The sequence below is a fragment of the Taudactylus pleione genome, unplaced genomic scaffold (assembly GCF_031769625.1).
Source record: "Taudactylus pleione unplaced genomic scaffold, aTauple2 ptg000008l, whole genome shotgun sequence".
NCBI classification, from domain to species: domain Eukaryota; kingdom Metazoa; phylum Chordata; class Amphibia; order Anura; family Myobatrachidae; genus Taudactylus; species Taudactylus pleione.
The window spans coordinates 3,803,596-3,824,823 of NW_028284411.1; the positions used below are offsets into that span (position 1 = coordinate 3,803,596).

The 21,228-nt window shown below is 39.7% G+C and overlaps 1 protein-coding gene across 1 annotated transcript in view; it reads left to right on the plus strand.

The window, feature by feature from the left end:
• Positions 1-257: 257 nt before the first annotated feature.
• Positions 258-21,228, plus strand: part of RBM20 (RNA binding motif protein 20) — a 337,949-nt gene continuing 316,978 nt past the window's right edge. Inside the window, exon 1 of the mRNA XM_088464803.1 lies at positions 258-478. Coding sequence (XP_088320929.1) covers positions 393-478 — 86 coding nt within the window. The 5' untranslated portion in view covers positions 258-392. The remainder of the gene's footprint in view (positions 479-21,228) is intronic.

Here is a 21,228-nt window from a genome sequence, read left to right on the forward strand (position 1 = left end):
TGTACAGGACAGTAAGGGGTGAAGTTACAGGGGGCAGGTCCTGTAGTAGAGTTAGGAGGGGTGGGTATATGGCTGTACAGGACAGTAAGGGGTGAAGTTACAGGGGGCAGGTCCTGTAGTAGAGTTAGGAGGGGTGGGTATATGGCTGTACAGGACAGTAAGGGGTGAAGTTACAGGGGGCAGGTCCTGTAGTAGAGTTAGGAGGGGTGGGTATATGGCTGTACAGGACAGTAAGGGGTGAAGTTACAGGGGGCAGGTCCTGTAGTAGAGTTAGGAGGGGTTTGCAAGTCCCCCGTCACGTTTGTTATGACAGCCGCCCTCCCTCTCCCGGAGCACAGGGTGATCTGAGCTGCAGCCGCCGGGGAATTTGCTGCCACCGCTGCCGCTGCTGAATGCTCCTGGCCGCCATGAATCAGGCCAGGGACCCCCGAGAGCAGGAGCAGCCCGGGGGAGCCGGCCGCCCGCACCCGGGACAGAGGTCAGTGCTCTCAGGGGTCTGTCTGTCTGTGTTCCCGATTAGGAGATGCCCTATAGCGGCGAGCTGTGCACACTCTGTATGGGGACTCCCCGCAGTGTATATAGGGCACTGTGCACACTCTGTATGGGGACTCCCCGCAGTGTATATAGGGCACTGTGCACACTCTGTATGGGGACTCCCCGCAGTGTATATAGGGCACTGTGCACACTCTGTATGGGGACTCCCCTCAGTGTATATAGGGCACTGTGCACACTCTGTATGGGGACTCCCCGCACTGTATATAGGGCACTGTGCACACTCTGTATGGGGACTCCCCGCACTGTATATAGGGCACTGTGCACACTCTGTATGGGGGGACTCCCCGCAGTGTATATAGGGCACTGTGCACACTCTGTATGGGGACTCCCCTCAGTGTATATAGGGCACTGTGCACACTCTGTATGGAGACTCCCCTCAGTGTATATAGGGCACTGTGCACACTCTGTATGGGGACTCCCCGCACTGTATATAGGGCACTGTGCACACTCTGTATGGGGGGACTCCCCGCACTGTATATAGGGCACTGTGCACACTCTGTATGGGGACTCCCTGCAGTGTATATAGTGATCTCATATTTACTGTCCCTGATCTCCAGACACGCATCAGGGTGTAACAATGTGTCCTGGAAGTGTCCTCAGTGTCCAGCAATGAGAACTGCTCAGCACAGGTCACATTACTCTGCCTCTAGCTGCGATTATTCTTTGCTGTCATTCACGTGGTTTTGTACACTAATGTGTGTCTACAGCTTGTCCATCTACATACATATATGTAGAGGGCCATATAGATATACAGAGGTGCATGTAGACGAATAGGAGTCCATACAGAATAAAGAGGTCCAAATAGACATAAAGAGGTTCATACAGAAATGTAGAGTTCAATATAGTCTATAAAGAATTGTATAGGTCCATATAGACGTATAGAACATATTATTATTGGGATGTGGGTAAGTCTGGTGGACCCTCGGTGTTGTTGGAAATGGAAGTTTATCTTTGCAATGTCACCATCATAAAGAGTAGAATAGCAGTGTTTATATAGTGTATGTATAGCTGTATACACTATCTATCTATCTATCTATCTATCTATCTATCTATCTATCTATCTATCTATCTATCTTATCTATCTATCATCTATCTCATATCTATCTGTCTGTCTAATTTGTATTTATCTCATACCGTATCTATCTATCTATCTATCTATCTATCTATCTATCTATCTCATATCTATCTATCTTGTATTTATCGCATACAGTATCTATCTATCTATCTATATATCTTGTATTTATCGCATACGGTATCTATCTATCTATCTATCTATCTATCTATCTTGTATTTATCGCATACAGTATCTATCTATCTATCTATCTATCTATCTATCTATCTAATTAGTATCTATGTTTCTAACTAGTATCTATCTATCTATCTATCTATCTATCTAATTAGTATCTATCTATCTATCTATCTCATATCTATCTATCTATCTATCTCATATATATATATATATCTATCTATCTCATATCTATCTATCTATCTATCTATCTATCTATCTATCTATCATATCTATCTATCTATCTATCTATCTATCTATCTCATATCTATCTATCTATATATCTATCTCATATCTATCTATCTATCTATCTCATATCTATCTATCTCATATCTATCTATCTATCTATCTATCTATCTATCTATCTATCTCATATATATCTATCTATCTATCTCATTCTATCTATCTATCTATCTCATATCTACCTATCTATCTATCTATCTATCTATCTATCTATCTATCTATCTATCTATCTATCTAGTATTTATCTATATATCTAATTAGTATCTATCTAATTAGTATCTATCTATCTAATATCTATCTAATTAGTATCTATCTATCTATCTATCTATCTATCTCATATCTATCTATCTATCTATCTATCTAATTAGTATCTATCTATCTATTATCTATCTATCTATCTATGTAGTATCTATGTATCTAATTAGTATCTATCTATCTATCTATCTATCTTGTATCTAATTAGTATCTATCTAGTATTTATCTATCTATCTATCTATCTAATTAGTATCTATCTTTCTAATTAGTATCTATCTATCTATCTATCTATCTATCTATCTATCTATCTAATTAGTATCTATCTATATATCTAATTAGTATCTACCTATTAATCTATCTTTTATCTATCTATGAGCACGATTCTATTCTATGCGATGTGAATAGCACCGGGAATAAGCTCCCGGAGCTATTCAATACACTGCGCTGCCAAGTCCGACCAGGATTTCTTCTCGCATCCCCCCGGGGATGAGAGCAGAAATCTGACAAAAGTCCCAGCGCGAGGCTGTTTTCTGCCCTTCGCGCCGGGAAAACAGCATCGCGCCGGGAAGTTAGGTCGGGGAATGCCCGTTATCGTGCCTTAAACAGGGTGTTTAGTCGCGAGAAAGGGCATTCTCCGACTAAACACCGCGCACAATTGAATAGCTCCGGGAGCTATCTCCCGGCGCTATTCACATCGCATAGAATAGAATCGTGCCCTATATATCTAATTTGTATTTATCGCATGCAGTATCTATCTATCTATCTATCTATCTATCTATCTATCTATCTATCTATCTAATTAGCATCTATCTTTCCCCTTAGTATCTATCTATCTATCTATCTATCTATCTATCTATCTATCTATCTATCTATCTATCTATCTATCTATCTATCTAATTAGTATCTATCTTTCCCCTTAGTATCTATCTATCTATCTATCTATCTATCTATCTATCTATCTATCTATCTATCTATCTATCTATCTATCTATCTATCTATCCCATATCTAATTTATTTGTGTCCATCTGCTATCATTATGTATCTGTCTCACCACTAACATACTACACATCCAGAAATGGATACAGCAGTGCTTCCAAAACTTTGTAGGCCAATAGAAATTGGGCAGGATATTTGGTATTAGATAAAGCTGGGTGCACACTAGACGATTTTTGAAATAATTTGTCGTTTTCCAAAGGATCGGAATGACAAATTGTTCAAATCCTCCAGTGTGTACGTACTATGGGCCTGATTCAGAGCCGCTCGTAAGCGGCCGCTCGTTCGCTCCGAGCGATGTTCGCACATCTGTGCATGCGTATGGGTTGTAATGCGCATGCGCCAACCAGTCAGTGCGGTTGGAAATCGTGTGCTCGCAAAATAGCGAATGCCTGCTAATTTGAGTGACAGGATGAGGCGTTTGTGGGTGGTAACGGGAAGGTGCTTGAAAACGGGGAGTGGAGATCCGAACGCAGGCGTACCAAATGGTCAAAACGGGCGTTTTAAGGGTGTGCATAATTAACAAAGCAGCATCATCGACCACGTCACTTGGTTGTCTTTTAGCCTGAACTGCTCGCATGATTGCGGTAGGAAAATGCTACCACAAGAATAGCGAGCAGTTCATATGCCTTTCGATGTACTCGATTAATCTAATAAATAGCGACATGACGTATGATGCGAGCGGCCAGGGGGCGTCTTTACAAAATAGCGAGCGCATGTTTCGTTCGCTCGTTCAGACATAGAGGCGTCAACAGACCGCAAAGAGCGAGCGCTCTGTTTAAATATCCGGCCCCTTTTTCTGAACGAGCGAGCGCAAATAGCGTCCGGCTCTGAATCAGGCCCTATGTGTGCTCCCGCAGGGTCACCTGTCGCATCCTCAGGTCTATCGTACATGCTGCTCAATCCTGAGGACCTGACTGACGACCCCATGCATTTGGATGTTGCAGGGAAACAATGTATCATGCGGTCCTATGGTGTGTAGACCGCACAATATGTCATCCGTCGTATCTGCCGTCGGCCGGGTACACATGTCGTCTAGTGTGTACCCGGCTCTGTAATCTCCTGATGGGTAGCATCTCAGTCACATGATAGACAAGTACCAGAAGACAATCACTAATAATAACTGTACTATTATAGCTAATTACAAAACAGTGTACTTCATAATGAGCAATAGCAAGGCCCATCTACAACGTGTACCGGTATATATGGCTTATTTAGAAAACATTCCTGAAGCGATAGGAGGTGATCTGCCGGGTATTCTAAGGCCGATAGAAGGGAACCTCATCATTGTAATATGATATAGACACTAATTAGATAGATATATTCTAATTAGATAGATAGATAGATGTATACTAAATAGATAGATAGATACTAATTAGATAGATACTAATTAGATAGATTAGATAGATAGATAGATAGATAGATAGATAGATAGATAGATAGATAGATAGATAGATAGATATGAGATAGACAGATAGACAGATAGATAGATAGATAGATAGATAGATAGATAGATAGATATGAGATAGATAGACAGATAGATAGATATGAGATAGATAGATAGATAGATATGAGATAGACAGACAGATAGATAGATAGATAGATAGATAGATAGATAGATAGATAGATAGATAGAAGTGATCAGGAGACAATGCTAAAATGTATTTTCTGAAAATGTGAAATTGGGCTTGGCTGTATTTTGATTGAAATTACAATGATGAGGTTCCCCTTGTATCGGCCTTAGGACCCCTCGGCAGATCACCCCCTACTTCTTCCAGAATGTTTACTAAATAAGCCATATTTACCAGTACAGCATCATAGGCAGGAGTGTGTACGGTGTGGTTCATCTGATTAAGCAGTGTGTACGGCGTTATACTGCACATCGTACACTGTGTATGACATCGTACGCCGGATCGTACAGTAAACCGTATCGCACACTGTATGGCGTCATACATCGGATAGCGCAGTGTGTACGCCACTCGCGATATATTGTTACGTGCATCTCAGCGTCGCTGGGGTGCACCATTGTTTGGTGTACATACAGTTTAGGTTCAGTTATGTGGTGGAGGACAGGGCTGCGCTTCTGTTAGTCCACATACAACAGTATGTTATGATTGCCAGTCACCAGCACTGGTTTTGCCTATCACATTGACCATAAATAATTTGATTTGTTACTGGACCACCAAACCCGGCACCCCTGCAAGTGCTCTGTGGCACCCCAGGGTTTCACGGCTCCCAGTACTGCTCTACAGTATCAATCACAGTACAAAATATAGTATCTGTGGAAATGAGTGATGAGGAGACATTGATAAATGTAAATTCCAAAAAATTTGAAATTGGGGTTGGCTGTATTTTGATTTCAATTTACAATGATAAGGTTCCCCTTGTATCGGTCTTAGGATCTCCCGGCGGATCACCTCCTATTGCTTCTAGGAATGTTTTGTAAAAAAATCAATATATAGGAGGGCCATGTTGCAGAGGTGTCTTGCTATTGCTCATTATGGGGTACACTGTTTTGTAATTAGCTATATCTATCTCTCTATCTATCTATCTATCTATCTGTCTGTCTGTCTGTCTGTCTATCTATATATCTATGTCTCTATCTCATATGTATCTAAATAATTAATATATTTATTTTTATAATATTACTTTAATTATTCTATCTATATAACAATCTATTCTATGTATGACAATCTATTGTATATATTTAATTCACTCTATCTATCTATCTATTTATCTATCTATCTCATATCTATCTATCTCATATCTATCTATCTCCTTCCAGATGTATTTGATAAATTGTACAACACGTTTCTCCCACTTCATACTTAGTTTGAACTTTGTCAGGTAATAATCGTCTTCTCGCGACATTTTCAGTATGCAGTAAACATGTTCCTATGTCTTAGTGCACAGTAACGGATTATTGGCCTGTTTATTTATCTTCACTATATTGCCCATAACTGGTTATCGGAACGGTCATCGGAAAATGGGGAAAAGAATAAATCTCGCCCCATTCGCAGGTGGATCAGGAATATGCTGATTATGGCTTTGCTAATATTGTAACACGTCCCATTTTCAACATGTCCTCCTTTGGCTCTGAAATGTGATCTTGTTATTTTGAAACTGCGCTACATAACTTTACGTCTGTTGCCATGTTTAACCAGCAGTTACGACCTCAATTCAGCCATTAATTCATTGGTGTTTTCAAGAAATGTTTGGCATTTCTCTCGTGAATGGCCTTGTACTGGAATTTTTATTTTTTTTTCTTATCACTGGATTCTGTATTTTATTCTGAAGTCAAATGTGAATTATATTCTTTTAATAATTAATTTTGCATGTCATTTATTATTTTATTTAATTTTTTTCAATTAAATAGGTGAATCATTGGCTGTAGTAAAATAAAATCTAAAATATTTTAATGCTAAAGTAATGAGAAGTGGAAACTCAACATGAATAGAGGGCTTGCTGTAACTTTTCACTTTTATATAAATATAATAATAAAAAATTTTACCTTCCAAACATTATATTGTTCAAACATTTTTTTTTTGTAGAAATCTTTACCGTGTAAATTTAATCACCAATAAAAAAATTTCCTATTGAAGTTTTATTGCATGATTAAGGACAGAGAGCTTTGGAGATAATCTTATAAGACATATTAAAATAACAACAACTGGCTTTTAGCTTTTCTTAACATTAAAAATGTCATAAACTAGCAAGGAATACTACAGGGATACTGCGCTCCGATTTCACATAGTGTATTTGTCAAATATTTATATAACTTTCAAAGTAAGATTTGTAAAATGGATTCATTCTTGAAAAAAAGGTGTAAATTATGAGATCAATATATTCATTCAGACAATATATGTTTTATTATGTATTAAAAAGTTTGAGAAATGTCGGTATGTAAGATCACATGTATATTTGAAGTATTTGTTAATATAGATATATAATAATAATAACAGACAATATATATATATATATATATGTTTATGAAAATAATATATTTTCAAATATTTACTGAAATTGTTAAATACTTTACTTAAAGGTTTGTCTAGCAAGTATAGTTTTTCTGACATATCAGTAACACAATATCTGTTATCACAGGGAAAATGTCTCTTGCTCTGGTTTATTGTCACTGGATACAGGTGTGGCTGGAGTATAACAGCTTTAGCGGTAAATTTTGTAGGTTTAGATTTGCGTGCCTGAATTATCTGCTGCCCTGCAACTATTTTCTATTCATCATTACAAGCTATATATTAGAAATCCTTTTTTAGAGATGATCTATATGGAGAATGATGGTAACTTAATATGCTGTTGTCACCTAAGCCACTAACACTTTTTTTGTTGCAAACAAGTATTTTTATGAGACCTCTATGGTATTTTCATGGCAAGTAATGTGTCAAGCACACACTGCTTTTTTTTCTGCTTTTCATATATTTATTTTAGATGGGGTAAATATAAAAGCTTTCCCTCTTGTTGCTCAATTTAAGTGAAATATGACCCATGCAGCAACATATAGTAATCTTAAATGGCTGAAATAAAAGTTTTAGACGTGATGTGGGAAATAATTTTTCCGCAGTAATTTCTACATTTAGAGCTGGAGAAATTTAATGACAATATTATTATTCCTCTATAAATAAAATGTAGTTACTAAAAGTATGATAAAGAATTATTATTACCATTATTATTACCATTTATTTATATAGCGCACACATATTCCGCTGCGCTTTACAGAGAGAATATTTGGTTATTCACATGCACTTATTCACATCACCTCCCCCCCCTCCCCCAAGAATCACATCAATTTGTATCAACTGAAGTTCCCTAATCTTTTTAAGATTGCTTGTTATAACAGGAACTACAATGCAGCAATCCTGAGTCACACAGACTATTCTGTTAAGTCTGTTCATTAAGAGAAAGGAACATCATTAATGTATATCATTAATATCCATCTCCTGCCCATTTAAATTAGTGTTGTGATGTAAAAGCCTAAACATATTTAATGTTATTTTTGTCATAATCAATTTGTTATATTATTATTAGAATTATTGTTACTAATATTTATTATTATTGTTATTATTAATAATAATAATAATAAATATTAGTAATAATTATAATAATAATATCCCCTACATATAGTGGTGCTACAATTTCTTTTAACAAATAATAATTCTGTGCGGGTGTGCATCAAATTAGCATAAATGAGATGTGTTAAAGTCTTTTACATTATATCTCTAGAAATAAAGACATAGATTTAGTAAAAGTATAATGTGAATAACACAGTGCATAATAAATACAATACAGTACTCATAATATGCCCTGTTATTTTTTTTTTTCCTTTTTAAATAATTGTTACCATGGCTGAGAAGACCTGGCCGCGTTGAGTGAAATGTGTCAGCTGTGTTTAGAATAGGATAAAAGGTTTAAAAGCCAACCAGATATCTCAGAGTCACTGGCACATGAATGAAATAAGCCGGTCGTGTTATGACCAAGCTGTTTAACAAGTATACGTCTGGCCGGAGACGCATTTTGAAGATTGGGGCACTTTGGTAGTAATTTAAATAGGTTCTTGTGAAAAGTTTTCCCTCGGGTCTGTTCGAACTAATGACACAGACATGATGGTTTAGTCTTCGTTAAACAGCCATCTCTCACCGTTATATTATCCGTGTAAGTTTCGCTTATTTTAGAAGGGACACTGAGAAAATGAATTACAAAATGTTCTTTGAAGTGTTGTTCATCTGAAACCACCATTTTGTTTTTTGGACAAGATAAATAGTTCAACAAACAATTTAGGCAGTGTAAAGCATAGGGAGGCGGCAATTTTGGCACTGAAAATTGGGCTCCCAAAATCTTTTGTCGTTTCCTGTACATCTACACAACTATTTTGGTTACCAGTAAATTGCTGTCATTTATTTTATTTTTTGAACATTTACTTACATAACACCAGTATATTCCATTGTGCTTTACAATTGGTAATGTGCAAATATATTCTGCTGTGCTCTCCACAACCACATGATCATTGGAACGGGGCTATACAGGTGATGTGAAGCTGGTGTGAGGAGGTGAAGGAGGAACAGCAGGGCTCGTTACTCACCTCCCAACAGACATCTGAAGCCTAGGAAGAGTTTAGATTTAGAGAGTGCCGTCTGTCTAATAGAAAAGGAGACCGCACAATAATCTCAAGGGAAGACTAACAATTTGGTGGGGTCCTACCAGTTTTGTTTAGGATTCAGTCACGCTTGTTTTCAGCAGTCCTGAGATATTTACCGAGGATGATCCAAGCTCAGTCTCAAAATTCATCTGTGTTTTTGTGCAAGTGACCAAAAAGTCCTAAAATGCTAAGGGACCCATATAGCAATAAATAAATACTGAAAGGAGGATATAACCCCTTTAGAAAGTGCTAAAAGGGTTATGTCTTATTGTTAAATGGGACCTTCACTATATCACGCTATTTGTTTTATGTTTAAATTGATCTATGTGAATATAGTTTATTTATATATTGTGCTGTGATAATTCTCCCCCTTATAGTTACCAATAAGTCCAGGTAGAGTATGTCATTTTCATTCCTACGACACTGAAAAAGGGTGCAGTACAATTAGTTGGGAGGTGGCGTTTCCCAGCTTTACTCTAAATCACCACGTAAAAGTAAAGATGTCCGCTATCTGCGTGCTATACAGGTTGAGTCTCCCATATCCAGACATTCCGAAATACGGAATATTCCGAAAATATGGAATTTTTTTAGCATGACTGAGATAGTGAAATCTTTGCTTTTTGATGGTGCAATGTAAACAAACTTTGTTTAAGGCACAAAATTATTAAAAAAATATTGTATAAAATCGCCTTCAGGCTGTGTGTATATGGTGTATATGAAACATAAATGCATTCTGTGCTTAGATTTGGGTCCCATCCCCAAGATATTTCATTATGGTATGCAAATATTCCAAAATACGGAATATTCCGATATCCAAAATAACCCAGGTCCCAAGCATTTTGGATATGGGAGACTCAATGTGTATTAAAAAAGCAGCCAAAATGTTCCCTATTTGCAAAAAAAAGTAAATAAATAAACAAAATCAATGCATTTGCTCCCCTTCTAAGTGCAGATTTGCTCCTATCCGTAAAAAAAAATCCCATTATGCCTGGTGCGTGTAGAAAATGAAAGCATGCATCTGATTGGCTGCTGTGCGTTACAGAATGTTGCTCTGTGCACTAGGTTTCTCCCGTGTACGTCTTGTCTCTCTGGAGATAAACAGTATTCAGCTCTTGATGATAGTTCTGCATTTGTAATTCTGTATGTTATTTAATGTGGCTTAGTGGAATATTTCTTTACCCTGTTGGAGTCTCACAAGTGCTGCCCTCCATCCCATTAATAACAGTACAGAACCTCCTCGTCATTCTGTCTGTATTCTCTCCCAAAACAAAGCTGCTTAGTTGAGTCTCTGTAACTTGGCTCCATTACCTTTTATGTTGGGAGACACATTTATCATTGTGAAGTCTTAGGTTGGGACAGGTGGTGAAACCCTCTGGTATTTTTATGCATTAAACTAAACTGTAGTTTCTTGGAGACCCCTCGGCTTACACTGGTCACCATGTGCCAGGTATTACGTAACGTTTCTCGTGTATTAGATTGCGGTAAACTCCTTTATTATTTTTAGGGAGAACACCTTCCAAAGCGCTAGTCAAATATACAATCACACAAAATAAAACTGTTCTACGCTACTTTTTTAGTGATGGATAAGTGACAGGATGTGATAGTGTATGAGGGTTATATAGGATACTGGTGAGTGTAGTAGTGACAGGTAAGTGACAGGATGTGATAGGTAGTGTATGAGGGTTATACAGGATACTGGTGAGAGTAGTAGTGACAGGTAAGTGACAGGATGTGATAGGTAGTGTATGAGGGTTATACAGGATACTGGTGAGTGTAGTAGTGACAGGTAAGTGACAGGATGTGATAGGTAGTGTATGAGGGTTATACAGGATACTGGTGAGTGTAGTAGTGACAGGTAAGTGACAGGATGTGATAGGTAGTGTATGAGGGTTATACAGGATACTGGTGAGTGTAGTAGTGACAGGATGTGATAGGTAGTGTATGAGGGTTATACAGGATACTGGTGAGGTTAGTAGTGACAGGTAAGTGACAGGATGTGATAGGTAGTGTATGAGAGTTATACAGGATACTGGTGAGTGTAGTAGTGACAGATAAGTGACAGGATGTGATAGTGTATGAGAGTTATACAGGATACTGGTGAGTGTAGTAGTGACAGATAAGTGACAGGATGTGATAGTGTATGAAGGTTATACAGGATACTGGTGAGAGTAGTAGTGACAGGTAAGTGACAGGATGTAGTAGGTAGTGCATGAGGGTTATACAGGATACTGGTGAGTGTAGTAGTGACAGGTAAGTGACAGGATGTAGTAGGTAGTGTATGAGGGTTATACAGGATACTGGTGAGTGTAGTAGTGACAGGTAAGTGACAGGATGTGATCGGTAGTGTATGAGGGTTATACAGGATACTGGTGAGAGTAGTAGTGACAGGTAAGTGAAAGGATGTGATAGGAAGTGTATGAGGGTTATACAGGATACTGGTGAGTGTAGTAGTGACAGGTAAGTGACAGGATGTGCTAGTGTATGAGGGTTATACAGGATACTGGTGAGTGTAGTAGTGACAGGTAAGTGACAGGATGTGTTAGTGTATGAGGGATATACAGGATACTGGTGAGTGTAGTAGTGACAGGTAAGTGACAGGATTTAATAGGGTATGAGGGTTATACAGGATACTGGTGAGTTTAGTAGTGACAGATAAGTGACAGGATGTAATAGGTAGGGTATGAGGGTTATACAGGATACTGGTGAGTGTAGTAGTGACAGGTAAGTGACAGGATGTGTTAGTGTATGAGAGTTATACAGGGTACTGGTGAGTGTAGTAGTGACAGTTAAGTGACAGGATGTGTTAGTGTATGAGGGTTATACAGGGTACTGGTGAGTGTAGTAGTGACAGGTAAGTGACAGGATGTAGTAGGTAGTGTATGAGAGTTATACAGAGTACTGATGAGTTTATTAGTGACAGGTAAGTGACAGGATGTGTTAGTGTATGAGGGTTATACAGGATACTGGTGAGTGTAGTAGTGACAGGTAAGTGACAGGATGTGTTAGTGTATAAGGGCTATACAGGATACTGGTGAGTGTAGTAGTGACAGGTAAGTGACAGGATATGTTAGTGTATGAGGGTTATGCAGGATACTGGTGAGTGTAGTAGTGACAGGTAAGTGACAGGATGTTATAGTGTATGAGAGTTATACAGGGTACTGGTGAGTGTAGTAGTGACAGGTAAGTGACAGGATGTAGTAGATAGTGTATGAGGGTTATACAGATACTGGTGAGTGTAGTAGTGACAGGTAAGTGACAGGATGTAATAGGTAGGGTATGAGGGTTATACAGGATACTGGTGAGTGTAGTAGTGACAGTTAAGTGACAGGATGTGATAGTATATGAGGGTTATACAGGGTACTGGTGAGTGTAGTAGTGACAGGTAAGTGACAGGATGTAGTAGGTAGTGTATGAGAGTTATACAGAGTACTGATGAGTTTATTAGTGACAGGTAAGTGACAGGATGTGTTAGTGTATGAGGGTTATACAGGATACTGGTGAGTGTAGTAGCGTGACAGGTAAGTGACAGGATGTGTTAGTGTATGAGGGTTATACAGGGTACTGGTGAGTGTAGTAGTGACAGGTAAGTGACAGGATGTAGTAGGTAGTGTATGAGAGTTATACAGAGTACTGATGAGTTTATTAGTGACAGGTAAGTGACAGGATGTGTTAGTGTATGAGGGATATACAGGATACTGGTGAGTGTAGTAGTGACAGGTAAGTGACAGGATATGTTAGTGTATGAGGGTTATGCAGGATACTGGTGAGTGTAGTAGTGACAGGTAAGTGACAGGATGTTATAGTGTATGAGAGTTATACAGGGTACTGGTGAGTGTAGTAGTGACAGGTAAGTGACAGGATGTAGTAGATAGTGTATGAGGGTTATACAGATACTGGTGAGTGTAGTAGTGACAGGTAAGTGACAGGATGTAATAGTGTATGAGGGTTATACAGGATACTGGTGAGTGTAGTAGTGACAGGTAAGTGACAGGATATGATAGGTAGTGTATGAGGGTTATACAGGATACTGGTGAGTGTAGTAGTGACAGGATGTGATAGGTAGTGTTTGAGGGTTATACAAGATACTAGTGAGTGTAGTAGTAACAGGTAAGTGATAGGATGTGATAGTGTATGAGGGTTATACAGAGTACTGGTGAGTGTAGTAGTGACAGGTAAGTGACAGGATGTGATAGTGTATGAGGGTTATACAGGATACTGGTGAGTGTAGTCGTAACAGGTAAGTGACAGGATGTGATAGTGTATGAGGGTTATACAGGATACTGGTGAGTGTAGTAGTGACAGGATGTAATAGGATATGAGGGTTATGCAGGATACTGGTGAGTGTAGTAGTGACAGGTCAGTGACAGGATGTGATAGTGTATGAGAGTTATACAGGATACTGGTGAGTGTAGTAGTGACAGGATGTAATAGGGTATGAGGGTTATACAGGATACTGGTGAGTGTAGTAGTGACAGGTCAGTGACAGGATGTAATAGGAAGTGTATGAGGGTTATAAAGGATACTGATGAGTGTAGTAGTGACAGGTAAGTGTCAGGATGTTATAGTGTATGAGAGTTATACAGGATACTGGTGAGTGTAGTAGGGACAGGTAAGTGACAGGATGTAATAGGTAGTTTATGAGAGTTATACAGGGTACTGGTGAGTGTAGTAGTGACAGGTAAGTGACAGGATGTAATAGGTAGTGTATGAGAGTTATACAGAGTACTGATGAGTTTATTAGTGACAGGTAAGTGACAGGATGTGTTAGTGTATGAGGGTTATACAGGATACTGGTGAGTGTAGTAGTGACAGGTAAGTGACAGGATGTGATAGGAAGTGTATGAGGGTTATACAGGATACTGGTGAGCTTAGTAGTGACAGGTAAGTGACAGGATGTGTTAGTGTATGAGGGTTATGCAGGATACTGGTGAGTGTAGTAGTGACAGGTAAGTGACAGGATGTAATAGGTAGTGTATGAGGGTTATACAGGATACTGGTGAGTGTAGTAGTGACAGGTAAGTGACAGGATGTGTTAGTGTATGAGGTTTATACAAGATACTGGTGAGTTAGTAGTGTCAGGTAAGTGACAGGATGTAATAGGTAGTGTATGAGAGTTATACAGGGTACTGGTGAGTGTAGTAGTGACAGGTAAGTGACAGGATGTGATAGTGTATGAGGGTTATACAGGATTCTGGTGAGTGTAGTAGTGACAGGTAAGTGACAGGATGTGTTAGTGTATGAGGGTTATACAGGGTACTGGTGAGTGTAGTAGTGACAGGTAAGTGACAGGAAGTAGTAGGTAGTGTATGAGGGTTATACAGAATACTGGTGAGTGTAGTAGTGACAGGTAAGTGACAGGATGTGATAGTGTATGAGAGTTATACAGAGTACTGATGAGTTTATTAGTGACAGGTAAGTGACAGGATGTGTTAGTGTATGAGGGATATACAGCATACTGGTGAGTGTAGTAGTGACAGGTAAGTGACAGGATATGTTAGTGTATGAGGGTTATGCAGGATACTGTTGAGTGTAGTAGTGACAGGTAAGTGACAGGATGTGATAGGTAGTGTATGAGGGTTATACAGGATACTGGTGAGTTTAGTAGGACAGGTAAGTGACAGGATGTAGTAGATAGTGTATGAGGGTTATACAGATACTGGTGAGTGTAGTGGTGACAGGTAAGTGACAGGATGTAATAGTGTATGAGGGTTATACAGGATACTGGTGAGTGTAGTAGTGACAGGTAAGTGACATGATGTGTTAGTGTGTGAGGGTTATACAGGATACTGGTGAGTGTAGTAGTGACAGGTAAGTGACAGGATGTGTTAGTGTATAAGGCTATACAGGATACTGGTGAGTTTAGTAGTGACAGGTAAGTGACAGGATATGATAATGTATGAGGGTTATACAGGATACTGGTGAGTGTAGTAGTGACAGGTAAGTGACAGGATGTGATAGGTAGTGTATGAGGGTTATACAGGATACTGGTGAGTGTAGTAGTGACAGGATGTGATAGGTAGTGTTTGAGGGTTATACAGGATACTAGTGAGTGCAGTAGTAACAGGTAAGTGATAGGATGTGATAGTGTATGAGGGTTATACAGAGTACTGGTGAGTGTAGTAGTGACAGGTAAGTGACAGGATGTGATAGTGTATGAGGGTTATACAGGTTACTGGTGAGTGTAGTAGTGACAGGTAAGTGACAGGATGTGATAGTGTATGAGGGTTATACAGGATACTGGTGAGTGTAGTAGTGACAGGATGTAATAGGATATGAGGGTTACGCAGGATACTGGTGAGTGTAGTAGTGACAGGTCAGTGACAGGATGTGATAGTGTATGAGAGTTATACAGGATACTGGTGAGTGTAGTAGTGACAGGATGTAATAGGGTATGAGGGTTATACAGGATACTGGTGAGTGTAGTAGTGACAGGTCAGTGACAGGATGTAATAGGTAGTGTATGAGGGTTATAAAGGATACTGATGAGTGTAGTAGTGACAGGTAAGTGTCAGGATGTTATAGTGTATGAGAGTTATACAGGATACTGGTGAGTGTAGTAGTGACAGGTAAGTGACAGGATGTAATAGGTAGTTTATGAGAGTTATACAGGGTACTGGTGAGTGTAGTAGTGACAGGTAAGTGACAGGATGTAATAGGTAGTGTATGAGAGTTATACAGAGTACTGATGAGTTTATTAGTGACAGGTAAGTGACAGGATGTGTTAGTGTATGAGGGTTATACAGGATACTGGTGAGTGTAGTAGTGACAGGTAAGTGACAGGATGTGATAGGAAGTGTATGAGGGTTATACAGGATACTGGTGAGCTTAGTAGTGACAGGTAAGTGACAGGATGTGTTAGTGTATGAGGGTTATACAGGATACTGGTGAGGTTAGTAGTGACAGGTAAGTGACAGGATGTAATAGGTAGTGTATGAGGGTTATACAGGATACTGGTGAGTGTAGTAGTGACAGGTAAGTGACAGGATGTGATAGTGTATGAGGGTTATACAGGATACTGGTGAGTGTAGTAGTGACAGGTAAGTGACAGGATGTGATAGGTAGTGTATGAGGGTACTGGTGGGTGTAGTAGTGACAGGTAAGTGACAGGATGTGATAGTATATGAGGGTTATACAGGGTACTGGTGAGTGTAGTAGTGACAGGTAAGTGACAGGATGTGATAGTATATGAGGGTTATACAGGATACTGGTGAGTTTAGTAGTGACAGGTAAGTGACAGGATGTAGTAGTGTATCAGGGTACTGGTGAGGTTAGTAGTGACAGATAAGTGACAGGATGTGATAGGTAGTGTATGAGTGTTATACAGGGTACTGGTGAGTGTAGTAGTGACAGGTAAGTGACAGGATGTGATAGTGTATGAGAGTTATACAGGATACCGGTGGGTGTAGTAGTGACAGGTAAGTGACAGGATGTGATAGTATATGAGGGTTATACAGGATACTCATGAGTGTAATAGTGACAGGTAAGTGACAGGATGTGATAGGTAGTGTATGAGGGTTAAACAGGATACTGGTGAGTGTAGTAGTGACAGGTAAGTGACAGGATGTGATAGGTAGTGTATGAGAGTTATACAGGGTACTGGTGGGTGTAGTAGTGACAGATAAGTGACAGGATGTGATAGGTAGTGTATGAGGGTTATACAGGGTACTGGTGAGGTTAGTAGTGACAGGTAAGTGACAGGATGTGATAGTTTGTGAGGGTTATACATGATACTGGTGAGTGTAGTAGTGACAGGTAAGTGGCAGGATGTAGTAGGTAGTCTATGAGGGTTATACAGGATACTGGTGAGTGTAGTAGTGACAGGTAAGTGACAGGATGTGATAGTGTATGAGGGTTATACAGGATACTGGTGAGGTTAGTAGTGACAGGTAAGTGACAGGATGTGATAGTATATGAGGGTTATACAGGATACTGGTGGGTGTAGTAGTGACAGGTAAGTGACAGGATGTGATAGTGTATGAGAGTTATACAGAATACTGGTGAGTGTAGTAGTGACAGGTAAGTGACAGGATGTGTTAGTGTATGAGGGTTATACAGGATACTGGTGAGTGTAGTAGTGACAGGTAAGTGACAGGATATGTTAGTTTATGAGGGTTATGCAGGATACTGGTGAGTGTAGTAGTGACAGGTAAGTGACAGGATGTAATAGGATATGAGGGTTATACAGGATACTGGTGAGTTTATTAGGACAGGTAAGTGACAGAATGTAGTAGATAGTGTATGAGGGTTATACAGATACTGGTGAGTGAAGTAGTGACAGGTAAGTGACAGGATGTAATAGTGTATGAGGGTTATACAGGATACTGGTGAGTGTAGTAGTGACAGGTAAGTGACATGATGTGTTAGCGTGTGAGGGTTATACAGGATACTGGTGAGTGTAGTAGTGACAGGTTAGTGACAGGATGTGTTAGTGTATAAGGGTTATACTGGATACTGGTGAGTTTAGTAGTGACAGGTAAGTGACAGGATATGATAATGTATGAGGGTTATACAGGATACTGGTGAGTGTAGTAGTGACAGGATGTGATAGGTAGTGTTTGAGGGCTATACAGGATACTAGCGAGTGTAGTAGTAACAGGTAAGTGATAGGATGTGATAGTGTATGAGGGTTATACAGAGTACTGGTGAGTGTAGTAGTGACAGGTAAGTGACAGGATGTGATAGTGTATGAGGGTTATACAGGATACTGGTGAGTGTAGTGGTAACAGGTAAGTGACAGGATGTGATAGTGTATGAGGGTTATACAGGATACTGGTGAGTGTAGTAGTGACAGGATGTAATAGGGTATGAGTGTTATACAGGATACTGGTGAGTGTAGTAGTGACAGGTCAGTGACAGGATGTAATAGGTAGTGTCTGAGGGTTATAAAGGATACTGATGAGTGTAGTAGTGACAGGTAAGTGTCAGGATGTTATAGTGTATGAGAGTTATACAGGATACTGGTGAGTGTAGTAGTGACAGGTAAGTGACAGGATGTAATAGGTAGTTTATGAGAGTTATACAGGGTACTGGTGAGTGTAGTAGTGACAGGTAAGTGACAGGATGTAATAGGTAGTGTATGAGAGTTATACAGCGTACTGGTGAGTGTAGTAGTGACAGGTAAGTGACAGGATGTAATAGGTAGTGTATGAGAGTTATACAGAGTACTGATGAGTTTAATAGTGACAGGTAAGTGACAGGATGTGTTAGTGTATGAGGGTTATACAGGATACTGGTGAGTGTAGTAGTGACAGGTAAGTGACAGGATGTGATAGGAAGTGTATGAGGGTTATACAGGATACTGGTGAGGTTAGTAGTGACAGGTAAGTGACAGGATGTGTTAGTGTATGAGGGTTATACAGGATACTGGTGAGTGTAGTAGTGACAGGTAAGTGACAGGATGTGTTAGCGTGTGAGGGTTATACAGGATACTGGTGAGTGTAGTAGTGACAGGTTAGTGACAGGATGTGTTAGTGTATAAGGGTTATACTGGATACTGGTGAGTTTAGTAGTGACAGGTAAGTGACAGGATATGATAATGTATGAGGGTTATACAGGATACTGGTGAGTGTAGTAGTGACAGGATGTGATAGGTAGTGTTTGAGGGCTATACAGGATACTAGCGAGTGTAGTAGTAACAGGTAAGTGATAGGATGTGATAGTGTATGAGGGTTATACAGAGTACTGGTGAGTGTAGTAGTGACAGGTAAGTGACAGGATGTGATAGTGTATGAGGGTTATACAGGATACTGGTGAGTGTAGTGGTAACAGGTAAGTGACAGGATGTGATAGTGTATGAGGGTTATACAGGATACTGGTGAGTGTAGTAGTGACAGGATGTAATAGGGTATGAGTGTTATACAGGATACTGGTGAGTGTAGTAGTGACAGGTCAGTGACAGGATGTAATAGGTAGTGTCTGAGGGTTATAAAGGATACTGATGAGTGTAGTAGTGACAGGTAAGTGTCAGGATGTTATAGTGTATGAGAGTTATACAGGATACTGGTGAGTGTAGTAGTGACAGGTAAGTGACAGGATGTAATAGGTAGTTTATGAGAGTTATACAGGGTACTGGTGAGTGTAGTAGTGACAGGTAAGTGACAGGATGTAATAGGTAGTGTATGAGAGTTATACAGAGTACTGATGAGTTTAATAGTGACAGGTAAGTGACAGGATGTGTTAGTGTATGAGGGTTATACAGGATACTGGTGAGTGTAGTAGTGACAGGTAAGTGACAGGATGTGATAGGAAGTGTATGAGGGTTATACAGGATACTGGTGAGGTTAGTAGTGACAGGTAAGTGACAGGATGTGTTAGTGTATGAGGGTTATACAGGATACTGGTGAGTGTAGTAGTGACAGGTAAGTGACAGGATTTGATAGTGTATGAGGGTTATACAGGATACTGGTGAGTTTTGTAGTGACAGGTAAGTGACAGGATATGATAGTGTATGAGGGTTATACAGGATACTGGTGAGTTTAGTAGTGACAGGTAAGTGACAGGATGTAGCAGGTAGTGTTTGAGGGTATTGGTGGGTGTAGTAGTGACAGGTAAGTGACAGGATGTGATAGTGTATGAGGGTTATACAGGATACTGGTGGGTGTAGTAGTGAAAGGTAAGTGACACGATATGATAGTGTATGAGGGTTATACAGGATACTGGTGGGTGTAGTAGTGACAGGTAAGTGACAGGATGTGATAGTGTATGAGAGTTATACAGGATACTGGTGGGTGTAGTAGTGACAGGTAAGTGACACGATATGATAGTGTATGAGGGTTATACAGGATACTGGTGGGTGTAGTAGTGACAGGTAAGTGACACGATATGATAGTATATGAGGGTTATACAGGATACTGGTGAGTGTAGTAGTGACAGGTAAGTGACAGGATGTATTAGGTAGTGTATGAGGGTACTGGTGGGTGTAGTAGTGACAGGTAAGTGACAGGATGTGATAGTATATGAGGGTTATACAGGTTACTGGTGAGTGTAGTAGTGACAGGTAAGTGACAGGATGTGATAGTATATGAGGGTTATACAGGTTACTGGTGAGTGTAGTAGTGACAGGTAAGTGACAGGATGTGATAGTGTATGAGAGTTATACAGGATACCGGTGGGTGTAGTAGTGACAGGTAAGTGACAGGATGTAGTAGTGTATGAGGGTACTGGTGAGGTTAGTAGTGACAGATAAGTGACAGGATGTGATAGGTAGTGTATGAGTGTTATACAGGGTACTGGTGAGTGTAGTAGTGACAGGTAAGTGACAGGATGTGATAGTGTATGAGAGTTATACAGGATACCAGTGGGTGTAGTAGTGACAGGTAATTGACAGGATGTGATAGGTAGTGTATGAGGGTTATACAGGATACTGGTGAGTGTAGTAGTGACAGGTAAGTGACAGGATGTGATAGGTAGTGTATGAGAGTTATACAGGGTACTGGTGGTTGTAGTAGTGACAGATAAGTGATAGGATGTGATAGGTAGTGTATGAGGGTTATACAGGGTACTGGTGAGGTTAGTAGTGACAGGTAAGTGACAGGATGTGATAGTATGTGAGTGTTATACATGATACTGGTGAGTGTAGTAGTGACAGGTAAGTGACAGGATGTTATAGGTAGTGTATGAGGGTTATACAGGACACTGGTGGGTGTAGTAGTGACAGGATGTGATAGGTAGTGTATGAGGGTTATACAGGATACTGGTGAGTGTAGTAGTGACAGGTAAGTGACAGGATGTGATAGGTAGTGTATGA